General features: G+C 48.9%; 3 protein-coding genes across 3 annotated transcripts; all 3 read right to left on the bottom strand.

Moving 5' to 3' along the window:
• Window positions 1–82: 82 nt before the first annotated feature.
• F5147DRAFT_586270 (uncharacterized protein) lies at window positions 83–5,849 on the bottom strand (the record flags this gene model as incomplete). The annotated part of the gene is made up of 6 exons (XM_041431916.1): window positions 83–553; window positions 608–1,105; window positions 1,155–4,268; window positions 4,321–5,082; window positions 5,135–5,251; window positions 5,301–5,849. 6 exons carry the CDS (start codon window positions 5,847–5,849, stop codon window positions 83–85), a joined length of 5,511 nt encoding a protein of 1,836 aa, XP_041286566.1.
• Window positions 5,850–6,221: 372 nt separating this feature from the next.
• On the bottom strand, window positions 6,222–11,496 carry F5147DRAFT_723643 (DNA topoisomerase). The gene is made up of 17 exons (XM_041438984.1): window positions 11,370–11,496; window positions 11,084–11,317; window positions 10,848–11,030; window positions 9,856–10,795; window positions 9,714–9,807; window positions 9,350–9,665; window positions 9,181–9,294; window positions 9,027–9,131; window positions 8,813–8,977; window positions 8,576–8,761; window positions 8,182–8,527; window positions 7,854–8,134; window positions 7,564–7,800; window positions 7,199–7,507; window positions 7,033–7,149; window positions 6,763–6,980; window positions 6,222–6,714 (listed from the first exon to the last, which is right to left on the bottom strand). The coding sequence occupies exons 1-17, from the start codon at window positions 11,454–11,456 to the stop codon at window positions 6,375–6,377; spliced, it is 4,272 nt and encodes a 1,423-aa protein (XP_041286567.1). The 5' UTR covers window positions 11,457–11,496; the 3' UTR covers window positions 6,222–6,374.
• Window positions 11,497–11,658: 162 nt separating this feature from the next.
• F5147DRAFT_723649 (P-loop containing nucleoside triphosphate hydrolase protein) lies at window positions 11,659–15,414 on the bottom strand. Its single transcript, XM_041438985.1, has 25 exons — window positions 15,379–15,414; window positions 14,839–15,315; window positions 14,728–14,779; window positions 14,600–14,671; window positions 14,522–14,548; window positions 14,373–14,467; window positions 14,265–14,323; window positions 14,126–14,214; window positions 13,838–14,078; window positions 13,726–13,786; window positions 13,641–13,677; window positions 13,475–13,578; window positions 13,402–13,422; window positions 13,292–13,351; window positions 13,106–13,236; window positions 13,015–13,052; window positions 12,918–12,964; window positions 12,702–12,863; window positions 12,571–12,639; window positions 12,382–12,522; window positions 12,236–12,332; window positions 12,165–12,188; window positions 12,020–12,115; window positions 11,913–11,972; window positions 11,659–11,860 (listed from the first exon to the last, which is right to left on the bottom strand). Exons 2-25 carry the CDS (start codon window positions 15,192–15,194, stop codon window positions 11,825–11,827), a joined length of 2,175 nt encoding a protein of 724 aa, XP_041286568.1. The 5' UTR covers window positions 15,195–15,315; window positions 15,379–15,414; the 3' UTR covers window positions 11,659–11,824.
• Window positions 15,415–16,086: the final 672 nt, after the last annotated feature.

Raw genomic sequence — 16,086 nt, forward strand, 5'->3', positions numbered from 1 at the left:
GCAAAACTATGGCTAAAAAGCAAGGCTATCGGTTAGATCAGGATATCATGAGGTTGAACAAGTGCGGATTGTATCGAACGAGTTACGAGTACCAGCCATCGTCATCCGGTACGATTGAAACTATACTTGGTGTCGGGGATGCGACTGACCGCGAAGAGCATTGAGAAGTGAACGAGACCACAGATTGAGGTCGATATGATCCGATGGGTCGCCTGGGCTTGGGAGTGGCAGGTACTGCTGCAGAACCAAGTTGGGGAAATCTACGGGGCGCATGCATTGAATCCCGAACGGACGGAGATGATTCGGGAGGAGTATCACTACGAGGTCGGTGAGAGCCATTCATCTGCGCGACTGGTGTACTTGATCTGTCCCCAGAAAAGACAGTACTTGAACGCGAATCAGGACGAGAGGGTAAATCTGTATGCTCAATTTTGATATACGAGGACATTATGGATGGGGTTGGAGTCGCCTTGGCCTTCGAAAGGTCAGTCTCAAGTCGAGCGACTTGAGCTTCAAAATTTGCAACCTGATCGCGTAACTTTTGCTCTCGGTCCTGCAGGTCAGACATCAATCAGGATGTAGCGCGCGGGACTACTGTAATTCCCACCTTAACCAAGCGGTCCTCTGCTTCCTTTTCTTCCAGTTGAAGCTTTGCAAAGGAATAATCCGCATCAAGTTGAGCATGAGCTTGCTCCACCTCGTCAAGCCTAGTACGTGTCATCTCCAAGTTATTTTCATACTCTTTCGCGCGATTCTCCCACTCAGAGGACCGCTGTTGGGCTTGGGTCAGGTTCTGTCTGGCGGCGATTGCCGTCCGTTCAGCGTTGGAAATTTTGTGTTCTTGGTCCCTGAAGCGCTTTTGAAGCGCTGCGTGCTCGCTTTCGAGAATACGACTCGTGCGTCGGAGTTCCGTAAGTTCCTCATTGCCAGACTGGCTCATAAGGGTAGTGAGCGTGCCAATTTGCTCACTTGCGCGATGGAGTTCGTCCCAATGGCTCTGTTGTGAAAGTAGATGCTCGTGCTCTTTCTGGAGGAGTTGAAGAGTATGCACAGCTAAGGCCTTCTCTTGTGTTACAAACTTCATTGATGCATCCAATTCCCCGACCTGCCGTTCCATCAGACGGCGAACGATGCCAACAAAAAGAGTGATGTACCTTGGAATTGAGGCTGGCTTGCTCAGCCAATGCCTCCTTGTTCGCCTTCTCCAATTCGCTGATGCGCTCCTGATTGGCATGTGTTGCAACATCTGAAGTTTTGAGGCGTGCAAGGCTTTGGGAAAGTGCTCCCTCTAGTTCAGAATTCCGAGACCCGATGGCAGCAATATCTGTACTCTGGGTTTTGATAGTACCCTGGAGTTCTTCAACCTGAGTACGGAGCCTATCTCTCTCAGACTCAACATCCTTGAGGCGTTCGGCGAGGTTGTCTCTCTCTACACGAACCTGGCCATGGGCTCCACGGGCCTTCGCTAGCTGTACCTGATGGTCAGCATTTGCTGCCTTGAGTTTACGAATCTCTTCCTGGTCTCTTTTTGAAGCGTCTCTAGAGACTGCGAACTCAGCATGAGCGGTTTGAAGGACGCTGACAGCTACATGTAACGCCTCAGGTAGCGCATTCATGCGTTCAGAGAGATCCTCGCGAAGGGACTTGTGCATCGAGAGGAGCTTGTCGTTTTGTGTCGAAGAGGGCAGATGAGTGCTAGCTAGGGAGTTGATGGCAACCTCCAACCGGTCAATAGCCGATATGACTTCTTCATTGCTCTGCGACGATGCTTGAACTTGCAGCTCTTGACTACTTAACTGTACAGCGCACTTGATATCATCAAGTTGAGCAGGGAAGCCGACGACAACGGCGTGGAGATCAGTGTGTTTTGAGGCAATTTCGTCGCTCTTTTGCATTATGAGTTGCTGAGTCTCACTTAGCGCATCTAGTTTGGGAACCACATTATTGATGGAGTGCAGCAGGCCAGAGACTCCCTCTGTGACTTTGCCTGAAACAACTTCGACGTTGAAGGCCTTGTCGCGAATAGCAAGACGAGAGTCCAGACGCTCCACCACTAGATCAGCCACTTGTTCTTTGATTTCATGCGCGTCGATGGGGGCAATGATACGGCGAACTTCAGCAGTGATTTTGGCGATCACCTCATTCGTATCCAGCGTCACCTTGGGCAGCAGGGGTATGATGCTGTCCACGATCAACCCGGCGGTCTCCCGCTTGTCAGCTGCGAGGTCAATTAACTGTTCGATGTTTGGCTTGACGGCTTGACTGAGCTGAGTGGTGAGGGCATTATAGTCAACAGCTTCAGGTTGCAAGGCCTTGAAGGTGGGTGCCAGAGCAGCCATGAGATCACTAATCAAGGATAGCCGTTCAGGCTTGTCTGCGAAAGGACCAGAGTGTTTATCGATTTGTGACGACAGCTGTCCAATGTTGTCAAGAATGACCTGCGTGTTCTTCTTCGACAGTTCCACAGCGGCAACAACATCTGTTGATGATCCCGTGGCTCCAGCTTGCTCGAGGTGTTTCACAAGCTCACGCAACTCTGTCTGTATCAACAGCAGACCCTCTGCTTGACCTCGTTGTACCACATCGCGGATGACCGCAAGGTCGAGTTCGCCACGAGCGTCCATCTGACTGTCGTCGAGACCACGAGCAGCAGACTCCTGCAGCTGGGTACGGAACAAGCCGACAACCTCCGTGATCATATCCTCTATGGCAGGGCTGATGGACGGTCCACTTGTCGATATTTTGGCCTGGGCGAGCTCAGCGCTGAGCGCTTGGAATTTCTGGGTCAATGATACTTCAATCTTATCCTCTAAAGCTTGCGCCTCGAGACGCTTCGTGAGGTTGAGGGCCGGAATAGAAACATTTGAAAGCTCCGAGGTGTGAGAGTTGTGAGCACTATGCAATGCAGGCAACGAAGAGCGACGCTTGATAGCAGGCGTAAATATGTCAGGAGACTCGAAGGGTTGTCGTTGAAGTCCAGGGTCAGTGACAAGCCCCGATTGCGAACGCTGCTGTAACATCGAGATGGCGGGCGTTGCAAGATCGTCAAGAGATGGCCGTTGCGAGTGCTCGAATATCTCGCGGGAACTCAGCCGAGAGCGCACAGTACGGCGAGTCTTCTCATCACCCACCAGAGCTTTGAAGACACCAGCAGGCAATGTATTACTGGGGGTGGGATTCTTGAAATCTAAAGGGATAGGCGCGCGTTTCAGCCTGGTAGGCGCAATCGATGGGAACGTGCTTGGAATGCCAAGAAAGTCATCGTTCTGGGGTGATTCGAAGTTGCCGGTTGTCTGTGCGTGTCCAGGTATCTCGATCTCCTGCACTCCATCCTCGTCAGGCAAGGCGAGAGTAGAGAATCCAGAAAACGTGAGAGGTTGCAGCGGCCCAGTACTTGTATTAAAATCTCTGGATCCCAACGTCCATGGCGATGTAGGAGCAGAACGACGACTGCGCGGAGTCTCGCCAAGTGCAGGGAATCTAAATGAGGCCATATTCTCCTTGCCACTGCCATCCCCATCCTCATCAAACGATGAGCGGGATCCACGACGCTGCCTTTTCTCTCGTCCTTGTTGAGCACGTACCGGGGGGATCGGCAGAGGCCGCGAAGGCTCAGGTGAGGGGAAAGCCATACGAGGCACCCCAGGTGGCGGACGGAATGTGAACCCTGTGGGCTTGAACTCTTGTGCAGCCGCATTGAGTGGCTTTCCGAGGGATGGAATACGTGTATGGCTAAGAGTAGGAACTTGCACCGGTGCCATCTCGAGGGACCATGAACCAGACTGCCTGGCTGAACCAAACACGAAAGGCTTCGCGTGTGGATTGAGCGCCCCAGACGAAGATGGCTGTGGGATGGGGGCCGGTCCTTCGTCGTGGACGTCAAGTTGCTCAGAGATATTGCGCGAGTGAGCGAGGGCGGGATCATGCACTGAGTATTGTCCTGATTGTCCACGGGAGTGGGGGACAGGGGGGAGAGGTCGCCTTCCAGTTGTGGATGCCGATAACGGTCTAACTGGGAAATCTGCCGGATCCACGCCGAGGAATGCCGTATGCAGGTCTACTCGGTGATCCTCCTCGCTTGGATTCGAGACAATATCGTAGTCACCACGTAAAGACATGCCCAGTCCGCCACCCGGGGGAACAGGAAAGTTGGGGAGACGTCTGGGTTTCTCAGCTTCATGTTTCCTTTGGCGCAAAATACGGCGTTGCACCCGATTTTGACGAGCCCGCTCTTCGTCTGAGGGATTAGACCACTCGCCAATGCTCTCCTTCAAGTTTGTCAAACTTGTGGGTAAATAGCGCAGAAATCGTAACACATACCTCGTCGTCTGATTGCTCCTTATCTGCATGCATGTCCTCCGATCCCGTCCACTCTCCGACCGCCTCTTTGTCAAGGTCATCAATACCTGGGTTGTCAGCCGGACTCCGGATGGGCGCCAACTTGGCCTCAGACATAGCACCTTCCGTGACACCACCGACCGACCGCAACGATAGCGCAGCCGATAATCGTGACACGTGTCTTGAATGCAATCTGCTCAGCGCAACTGTCGTCGCATCTCTCCCTGAATCTTGACCATCAAGTCCTTCGATATCAATTACAGCATTGTCGTCTGTGTCAGCGGGTATTTCTTCCTCTGGAGGCTCTTCCTCTTCCGGGATGTCAAGGCCAAACCCGCGTATGAAATCAGGACGACTGCTTCCGCGAGAGATACCGGGAGGAATAAGAGATGGGACAGAAACTGGAACACGGCCTTGTGGAGCATGAATACCTTCGATAGGAACCGGGAATGGCTCGGTAGATAAGTTTGTTTCGATGCTATCGGAACCGAGGATTGCGTTCGGCCCAAAAGGATTGAATGATGCGCTTGGAATGTAGAAATTTTCGTGGAGCGGAGGATGTGCAAGAGACAGACTATGGCCATGCCTATTTTGGAATCGAGGAGGAAGTTGATGTGGAGAGGGAGATAAATTGAATTGTGGCTGAGGTGAATGTGACAGAGAATTCAGTGAAGATGCAGTCTGTGACTGCTGCAATTTATTCAACTTGAAGTGCAACAGGGATGGGTCGGCAGGAGATGAAATCTTAGACACGTCAAGACACGCCGTAAGGAAAATTGATATGTGAGAAACATACTGATGATGCGCGCGCATGGGGAGCATGGATAGGAAGGGTACCCCCCGAACCTCTCTCTACACCCAACCTCTCAAGCTTCTGTTCGATAACATTCAGCTTTATAGCGTCCCACGCAGCCTGTGGAAGTGTCAAACGCTGTGTTGGAGAAGCTAAGAGGCTTGCGCACCTTGCCGGGAAGAAACACGTCCACCGTATCAGGGATGTCTTGCCGCCATGAATCTGGTGGATAGAGCTCAATTGAGGTTATCTCAGGCGCAATAACCTCTGGCTCTTCCGCGTTCGTTGCAACTACCGGCGTTCGTGCCCATGGTGGACGCGTTGACAATTCTGCGACATCACCGGGGATTGTCTCCACCGGTATATTTACGACAACCTTCTTCCCCTTTGGGGCTGGAGTGGGTGCAGCATGTGGAGGAGGCAAAGGGCTGTGTTTACGCCCTGGTCCTCCGAGAGGTGCTTTTGGCGGCCCACCTATGCTAACACTCGGAGTTCTTCTATTTCGAGGAATAAATGGTTGTCCAAATGGCGGGCCCATCTGCGGCGGAAAAGCAGAACCCAAGGGAGTCATGGGAATGGCACTCGGAGGTGGATAACCGGGAAAATGAGATATGCTTGCATGCCCTTGATGATTCGCGTAGGTGGGACGAGCGGGAGCAGGAGGTGGTTGATGAGAAAAAAAGGATTGCATAGGTGTTTGAAGCGGAGGACCATTCATAAAGTAGGGTGGAGGATGAAAACTATGCTGGAGAGCGGTAGGAAGAACAGGTGAAAACATAGGTTGCCTGCCGTCAAAAGGCTGCTGCATGGTAAGCATTGGAGGTATGCTAAGCCTAGGCGGCGGTTGATGCGGATGCGAATCCATTACGCAGAAATTATGTTTCTGCAGAGACGCTGAACAAATTGGCGCTGAGTGTTAGTACTTCAGTAGACTGAGCTTTGCACGCTCTAAGAATCTTCCTCTGGGTATCTTGAAACCAAAACATACGCAGGAGACGCGCACACTACTGCCCTTAGGCTACGCTGGAAGTCTGACAGTCAGACGTGAACGTTTGAACGCGTGAACGACAAGAACAATCAAAACGAAACATCAAGAGAATTACATCCGTTATACAACCACGTGGCTTTGCCCCGGATTTATCTTAGAGTTGCCAGGTTATATGTAGAAGACCCAACGACAAAGTCATACATAAAGTGAAGAAAAATGCAAAGAAAACAAACTATAGGTATCTCAGTCATAAACTCAGTCTTCCTCAAACATAGACACATCCTCCGTCTCTGAAAGAGAATCTGACTCTATCTCAATATACTTCTTGGTCTTTGGTCGTGAAGGTCGCTTCGGCGGTGCAGGTAGAGCATCCGAGTCGCTCGCGATGATGATCTCGTCATCGCTCTCCTTCTTGGCTACAGCTTTCTTTGCAGGAGCCGGCTTGTTGTTCGAAGGTTTTCGGTCGACAGGTTTTTTAGGCTCTGAGGGGCCAGGTGGTTTCTTGTCGAAGAAGTCGGTCACCGGGGCCTGAGTGGTCTTCATTTTCTTCGCCACAGGCTTGATGTAGTCTTCATCACTGTCCTCTACCTTGGGACTTAACAAATGATTACTGATCGATTCCTTTTACCGAAAAAAAAGCTACCTTTTCCGTTTGAGAGGTTCCTCCTTAGCTTTGGCTTTAACTTTGGCTTTGCCCTTCGCTTGTGTAGCTGGGACCATCTCAAACTCTGAATCAGAGTCTGCTTTCACTTTCTTCCGTCCAGATAATGACTTGCGATGTTCGAGCGTTGCTTGCTTCTTCTTGATCTTCTTACCGTTGGCGTCGAGTAAAGACTTATTCTCAAACTCTTGACATGATTTCTGACATGGGACACTCAGTCTCGTGGTCTGGGCAACAGCAAGGTGAACTTACTTCCCACTCCTTCAGGAAAGTATCCAGGTCCTCATTCCAGAGATCATTGGGACTGCGCTCGAGAAGAGCAAGAAGTTCAGTATCCTTGTCTGCCGCTTGTTGCATGAGTCTGTCGATCTAGATGATACTCAGAATGAAAACACAATGAAGGCACTGATATACGCACCTTCTCCTTCGTCAGGCTCCAGATGGCCATACCAAGCAAGTAGTCGTAGTCAGTGGTACCAACATCTTTGACAGTCTCTTCCGCCTCATCCTCTTCATCGTCGGACCGGACAACATCCTCTGTCTCGCCAGCAGCCTTCGCCTTCGTCACTTTTGGGAATGGCCGGAACTTCAGTCTGCGCAGTTCAGCCATAAGATCGTTCTTCTTCCGATTTGACACGACAAGCTCCTTGTCCACAATCATCTTCACGAACCGTGCCTGGTTCGAGAGGCGTTCAAATTGTGTTTGCAGTTCATTTGCAAGGTAATCCTGTGTAACAAAAGAGCGTAAGCATTTCAACCCCTGATTTCTTAAGAATCGCTTGCCTTTCGCTTCTGGTAGTATGCAAGCCTTTGCGGGTAAAACTCCTCAATGATCTCCTCAGGGGACGCGTACTTCTGAATCTTCCCCTCGAAATTGAACGCCATCATGTTGCTTGTATTGATCTTAGACGTAAGCTTGAAGAACTCCGTGAGACCCTGCTCCTCAGCCTTCTCGAGGTCCTTTGCAGCCATGCTAATCACGAAGTGGATGTTCACGTTATCGTGGTGTTCCTTGTAGTCCTGTTGCTCATACTTTAATGAAAGCACAAGACGACGCCTAGATGTGTGGTCACCTTGATAACGCCATCACCTTTCTCACCAATCATGGCCTCGAGCTCAGCCTTGTAGCTTTGAGTCCACTTGTGAATCGGGAGCTCCGTAACCTCGACGGTGGTGTCATTGATTTTACGGACGATACCAGTGACGTCATATTTATGGTCACCAACTTTCTTGATTGTACCTTTAAAGCCACGCCACCAAGGCATCATCGGGACCATCTCTTCGCCCGCCATCAAGCGACGCAGATTATCCACGATATCAGCAGGGTTGTAGCAGGGAATTGTTGTGCTCCAACCTGATAGAACAGTCAGGTCGCGGAAAATATTTGGCTGTTTTGCTCACCAGTTCCAATACCCTCAGCGCCATTCACCAGGATAAGTGGGATGACAGGCATGTAGTACTCAGGTTCAATCCAGTCGTTGTCTTCCTTCAGGTACGTCAACAAGGGAGCATCTGCGGGGTTGAAGACAGCGCGGCTCAAGGCCGACAGCTCGGTAAAGATATAACGAGCCGAAGCATGGTCTTTACCGCCCTGGTCACGCGTACCGTACTGACCATTAGGTAGGAGCAAGTTCAAGTTATTGCTACCAACGTAGTCCTGGGCCAAGTTCACGATGGTCATAGTCAAACTCACTTCACCATGATGGTATGCGGCGACCTCAGAGACGTAACCTACGAGTTGCGCAACCTACAGAGACAATCGGAGTTTATCGAGTGTGTGGAACGGTGTACATACCTTGACTTCCTTCTTCAGTTTACGCTTGAAGCAACCCCAGATGACTTTGCGCTGGCCAGGCTTGAGGCCATCCGCTACTGACGGTATAGAACGAACGTTATCTGCCATAGAGAACAGGATCAACTCTCGGTTGATGAAATCCGAGTAGGGAATCTCGTCAATATCGTGGTCGAGGTATGTTCCAGGCTATGCGGCACGGATGAGTATGTGATAAAATACTCTTCGATACTCATTCACCTTGAACTGGCGGAGCCATTCCTTTCGATCATCAGCTTTCTTCTTACTGAAAGCAAGGTCAATCAGTGCCCTGTCGCCGTCTTGCGTTGTCGCAAAAGGGATCATGTGCTTAGCCATGTTGCTGAAGTAGTAGCGAGCGTCAGAGTCCTTGCTTGTTCCAAGACCCTGAATCGTGTGTAAGAAGGGCAGAAATTGCCATGGAAGTAGAAGAGACCTTGTAGTACTTCGAGTCCCACTTGTGGGCATCGGGGGTATCCTCCAGCCACTGCTCGTACTCTGGGATAGTAAAGAAATCCATCCGTTGATTCCCTTTCGTTACCTTCGCGCACATGAGCAGATAAAGACATATCCCAAAGAAGTTTGCCTACCCTCACGATAGGTGTCACAAACTCAACCAAGAAGTTCGGCAACTTCAATAACGACGGGTAGAAATGATCCAAGAAATTGATCAGCAGACCCTTGATGTGAGATCCATCATGATCCTGCGCGCAAAGTGTTATCCTGCTCATTAAAGACTGATTCAATAAGAGGACCGACCTGATCCGTCATGATCATCAAGCGTCCATAACGCAAACTGCTGACATTGCTGTACTCCTTGTTGTGCTGGAGACCCATAATCTTCTTGATGTTTTGGATTTCTTCGTTCTTCATGATCTGGTCATGCTTGGCTTCCCGGACGTTGAGCAACTTTCCGCGGAGCGGGAAGACGCCGAAATTATCACGACCAACAACACCCAGTCCAGCCACAGCCAAAGCTTTCGCAGAGTCACCCTCGGTTAAAATTAATGTACATTTTTCAGCTTGTTTCGTGCCTGCATTGTTGGCGTCGGCGAGTTTTGTCATTCCAGTCAATCTACATGACATCGTTAGATCAATATTTATTGCACAAAACCTCTCTCACCTGTTGCGCTTGCTTCCATCAGTTTTCTTGATCTGCTGGTCAGCCTTGAACTTTGCCCAGTTAAGAACGTGATCAATAATCGTTGATTTCTGAACTGAGCGAGGATGTGAGTTCACAACATGCGACTCCACGAGAAACATACCTTTCTTCATGAACTCTTCGGACAATGCAGGCTTCGTGCCGAACTTAGAGGCAGTTAATGTCAACGTCTCCTTCGTCTGACTGTCGAATGTCGGGTTCTCAATGAGAGCATTGACAAAGATCCACATGTGGTTCTTAACCTGTGCAGGCTTCACTGTCGCACCTTTGTTTTTCTTCCCGATTGCAGCGATGAGGTTCTTCGCAATCTGGTCTGCCATGTGGTTGACATGCGTACCGCCCTTCGTAGTTGCGATGGAGTTGGCGAAAGAGACCTGCTGGAATGTACCATCTGATACGGCGAACGCTACCTCCCACCGCGGGCCAATCTGCTCATATATCACGGTTGGCTTTCCTTGCGCCGCCCCTCCTGACACCTCCGCAGCCTCTGCCGCAGCAGAGTTAAGGTACAACTCAACGTACTGCTTGAAGTTCTTGATTTTCAGACGCTCGTCGTTCAGGAAAACCTTCACGTCCTTGACTGTGCCGGCGAGATCGTACACGCGCCGCTTGAGTAAAGACAAGGTATCTTCATCGATAGTCTGCATGCCAAAACGCTTCAAGTCCGGCCTAAAGGTGACCTTCGTGTACTCCTCGCCCTTTCCGTTCTTGGTGATCTTTGCAGCGCCGACCTTGCCCATATTGTTCGTCCATGTCTGCTTGTACTTCTGGCTAGTATTTTTGTCTGCAGTGTCGACGGTGAATTCATGCGAATAGATGTTGGCAAGCTTGGCACCATAACCATTACGGCCACCGGTGAGCTTCTTCTCGTCATCGTCATAGTTGGAAGAGGAGAGTAAGTGACCGAAGATCAACTCAGGGATGTACATTTTCTCTCGCGAGTGCATCTCGATGGGAATGCCCTTGCCATTGTTGTAGACAGAAATGACACCCAGTTCAACGTCAATGTTCACTTTAATGGTATCCATGCTAGGGTCGTTGATCTATCACAGTTAGTTAGCAACGCAAGTAAGACACTGGAGTTGCACACCACACCTTGTTATCTGCAGCATTGACAAGAATTTCGTCCACAATTTTGAAGAAGCCCGGGACATATTTGACCTCTCTATGCACCATGCGCTTGTTCTCCGAGTCATACGTCCACATTGGCACTGTAATTGTCTCAACACTTCCAATATAGGAATCAGGGCGTTTTAGAATATGCTCTAGTTGAGATAACTGCCAGGTTTCTTGTTGTTAGCAATGGATCGCTAATGTTCCGACATGCGTACTTTGGTGTAAGTTTCTGATGCTGTCTTGCTCTTCTTTGGCGGGGCTGGTGCCTTGGGTTTAGATGACTCTGCACTCTCATCGCCTGAATCAACGACTTCAGCGACCTCCATTGCGCTGCGGTCAGCATTGTCGTCCTTATCCACCAGTACCTTCTTCTTAGGTACAACCTTGGGTTTTTGAGGAGGTTTTGATGTGGGTTTCGTCGCGATGGTCTTCTTTGCTGGTGCTTTCGTCTGCAAAGTGGCACTGAGTTGCACCCTTTACAATTCATCAAGCACGACTCACTGTCTTCTTGATGGGAGGAGCGTAGTCCTCGCTTTCTGTACCTGAGACGTTTTCGAGGTCAAAACTCTCCCCTTCTGAAGAGCTCATTGTGGAAAATGAGTCGCCCGGTCGCAATCGTTGATGTTGGATAAAGCTAACAATAATAGGAACAAAACGCGGTCGCGTCACGGTTTCCGCCAAACGCGTCAGCACGTGACCACCACGGAACCACAAGCTCATTTTTTGACACAAATATTCTTGGGTTGGGGGAAGTGAAGATAAAATACTTAAATTTTGAAACTTTACATAAGGAACAGTTGTCTGATTCGTATAAAAGCCAAGTGAAATGGCAACGACTCTGAATTAACTAACATTCAATGACTTCGATTCATCTCATTTCTCGAATATTTGGAATAGATTGAGCGACGTGAAGTGATGACTGATCAGGATCACCATACTACATACACAATCTACCATCATGGCCGAGCTTTGATGTTGCTCACAATGATGCTCTGTGACCGGAATATCAATGTATGATCTTGGCCTATACAATACTGTGCAAACCTTATATGCTTGTACATCACCCTTGAACTTGGTCACTACATGATCAGCGCACACCCATAGCTAGACAGACTTAGACAGCAGCCAAGATACAATTTGCATGTGCTTACCTCCTTTGCAACTGTGGTGATGAATCGCTCGTCGTGAGAGATAACAATCACTCCGCCATTCCAAGTGCTCAACGCCGTCATCAGCGCATCCAGACCCTTCATTGAACTGTCAGTAGAAGTGGAGAAATATGTATATGTGCTGTACCTCGATATCTAAGTGGTTAGTAGGCTGGTAGGTATCAGTAACAACAATAAACCGTAATCTTCTGTACTCGCCTCATCCAATAATAATATATGAGGATTTTGCAATGATAAGGCAGCAAACGCGACACGAGACTTCTGACCTCCAGAAAGTGTGCCAATAAGCTGGAGCCTGTCGTCCTTGAAACAAACTGCAAGTAGATCACAAGAAGTTTGCGCACCCCGTCATTCCACTGATCTGGAAATTGCCTAGGTGGCCTCGATATTCTTGTTCTGTCTTTCCTGGGAATCTAGAGGCTAGAAACTGTACAGGAGACATCGCAGGATCGAGTGTATCAACATGATGTTGTGAAAAATATCCTCTACAAAGCAAGTAAGCAGGTGATGAATCAAACGCAGCGACGACTCACATCCGCAGACGACCATTCCGATTCAAGTCGCCACTCAACGGTCTAAGCTCTGCAGTTAGGAGTTTAATACTACGTATCCCGACCAATTTTTAGTTGTATTACAGCTTTTCGAGGGACGTAGGACCACTTACAGGGTTGATTTTCCAGCTCCGTTCGCGCCAACAATAGCTATTCGCGAATCCAACCCTACATCGATGTTGATTCCTTGGAGGAGAAGGTTTTCGGGTGTATACCCAAAGGTGACCTCAGACAATTGGAGCAATGGTGGCGATATCTTCTCTGCTTCGGGGAATCTAATTGCCAGAATGTTATTCTGCTGCACTTGGAACGAAAACGATTTGCCGCACTTGAAAGTTTCACCCTCTTCTTCCTCTGGAGGCTCTAAGTCAGGGAGCTACAAAACGGTCGGTCAAGGGTTGCAACGAAGTCGTGCAACACGCCCACCTTTTCCAACATTTTAATTCTCATCTGTGCCTGCGAAGCTATACAGAAACGTGTTGGAAAATCATAGCAACTGCCGAGTTCATATTCCTACCTCTGGCTGCATTATATCTCCACTTGTCAATGAAGGCCTGTAGGTGCTTCCGGTAATCCATTTGTGTTTCGTATTCTTTTCGCATATTGCGGTCCCGTTCAGACTTCGTTGAGTAGAACTGGGTGAAATTCCTGCGAATTGACTGCTGTCAGAAATTACGCCCGTCTGGGAAGGAATGACACGAACCCTTTATAATAGTCTAGTCTACCAGAATGCTGGTGCACGATATCAGTCGCAACAGCATCTCTGCAGATAATCGTATTTTAGGCGTAAAACGAAGATTGCTGCACACTCACAAGAATGCACGATCGTGAGATCTGTCGAAAGCGTGAGAAAAATAATATCAACTTGTACACCCGCTCAACTGACACAACAAGCAACGTCCCGGGCCATGTTTGAAGGTAATCTTCTAACCAAGCTAGTGCATTTAGATCGATGTGATTTGAAGGCTCATCGAGTAAAAGAAGAGCAGGCTACATCCAATTGCACGTGCTTCAGACCTCGGTGTTAAACAATCAAGACTTGAACAACACACCTTTACAAACAGTGCACGTGCTAGTGCGAGTCGCATTCTGAGCCCGAGATATCAGACATTGCCATGACCCATTGATTTGACTTACCTCCAACCTCCACTGAATGTTCTTGTAGGCTTAGATTGATCTGCCTCGCTGAAACCCAGCCCTGAAGACTTCGTATCATAACCTATTATTTGACATAAAAATATCATCATACCTGCGAGAAGAGTGGCTGCCCTCGAAGGACCACTCTCTGCATCCATATCACTTAAACGAGCGTGCACTTCCGCCAATCTTGACGAAGCCTCCTCCCTAGCATCCTCGAACCGTTTATCGTCACCTTCCTTTTCCAGAGTAGCCAGGCGGGCATTCAAAGAACCTTCCTCCTTCAACAGGTGATCTCTCCAGACGTCGGCTTTAAGAACGGAATCGAGAGCGGTTGTATCATCCCCAACAATCTATACCGAGTTCGTGCACAGGCTCATATTAGAACACAGTGACTTACCTCCTGCTCCACGAACAATATGGTAATATGCGCGGGAATAGGTACTTCCCGCATGGCGATATGCTTCAAAAGGGTGGACTTTCCGACACCTGATGAAATCGTACAGTCGTGCCGATAGGTGATCAAGTATAAAGCGTACCATTGCGACCTATGAGCCCATACCGACGACCATACGCCAATGTAAGGCTTGCTCCTGAACTAAGGGGATACCTCAGAACAAGTAACAGCAATCAAAAGTGAAACGCACAGTATACGATTGGAACCAAAATTGACGTCAATTGAGGGCAGATGTATATCTTTGCTCTTGTTTTTGGCAGCATTTGCCGCTTCCAAGGGGTTAATCTGAAATAAGTTGTTGAATAATCAAATTGAAAGAAGTAAACACAAGTGAATCACCTTCATGAACATCTCTTCATAATTTTGCTGCCAATCCCATGATCAAAATGATTTAGGGAGATAGATATTTCAACTGACCTGCTTGCGGTGCTGATCAAGAAGTTTGGATCCTTCGTAGAGGTCACGACGAGCGCGTTTCTCGATCTTAGCCTGAAAAGCCGCCGTAACATCATGGCCAAATGACGCAGATAGCCGTTTGTGCTTACCTTGAGTTTGGCTTCCTGTTTCTCAAGCTTTTTTACATCTACCCTGGATGCTCTGTGGAGGAGCATCACTGAGTTCGAGGCAGGTATAACGATGAAAAGGTATAGGCTCACTTTCCCTTATTGATGCTCTCAAGGTCTACACCTTCTCCAAGCCCAATGGTATTCGACATAGCACCGACCTTGCTCATGTCCATAACTTTGTCAAGCTTCATCAGCTTTGGTCGACCGCTATTTCTCGCTCGTGCACTCAGCTGCTCAGCAAGGAGATCCCGGAGGCGCGCCATCAACCTCTTGACGTCGTCTGGACGACTCATACCCAATGAATCCAGAATGTCATTGGCCACCTGAAGAACATCCTCCTCTTCACCAGCGTCATCGACTAGATAACCTGAAAGATACTGCACGATGAGTTCTTCTGTACCAGGGAAGATGGAGCGTATTTCTTCTGCAATCTCTACAGAGGCCATCTTTCTTCGCCAGTATAAGATAAAAAGATGCTGGGTCCTGACAGGAAGAGATGTATTACTGGCTAGATGGCCAAATACTATCCGTCCCGGCTGAGTCGTCACCCCCACAAGTCGTCACGACCTAAATATCTCACTCAATTCTTACTTCCACACATAATTTACAACTTCAATCAATGTTTCTTACATGTACTGTTCATTGCGAGGTTGAACGACTGATTTTTACGAAGAAATGGTGAAGTTCATTGAAAGCAGCCAAAGTCACGCAAGACTCACGCTGGTGACAGCCAGCCGAACGTTGCCGTGGCGGAGTTTTAAACAGATACTATGACTGGCTGTGACGACTTGACAGACTCGGAGATAGCCGCTCGAAAGGGCATCGCGTGATCCTGCATATGAGCAGTGGATTCAGGCAGCTTTGCAGGGTGTCACAAACAATATCTACAAGACCATCAAAGAAGCTGCGTTGGCTCACAATATAAGCCAGTATTTCACCCTCACATGATTTTTTGCTCTAACTTAACTGACATCTGGATCTGAGGCATTAACTGAGCGGGCTTAGAAATGGCAGCTGTGACCAACTGTGACAAAAGCGTTACTTGACGACTTGTGGGGGTGACGACTCAGCTGGGACGGATAGTATAGAATGTGCTACTAGTTGCGGCAGCCTGCGCCGGCGTCAGATACACACACCGGTTCAAACAACTTTCAAAGCTCTAAAGCTGACACCCACTGCTGCTCCAAGTCCCCAAGATCCCTATCTGCATTTACTTCCACTTGGGCAAAATGCGGCCCTTTTCTTCTGCCTCAACGAGCCTTCATAAATCACATAAATGTAAAACGAGCCCCACGTATGCCGTCGTACGTGATGTTACTTACGCCATCCCGCATCACG

Source organism: Suillus discolor (assembly GCF_016758755.1).
Source record: "Suillus discolor strain FC423 chromosome Unknown F5147scaffold_96, whole genome shotgun sequence".
Taxonomy (NCBI): Eukaryota; Fungi; Basidiomycota; class Agaricomycetes; order Boletales; family Suillaceae; genus Suillus; species Suillus discolor.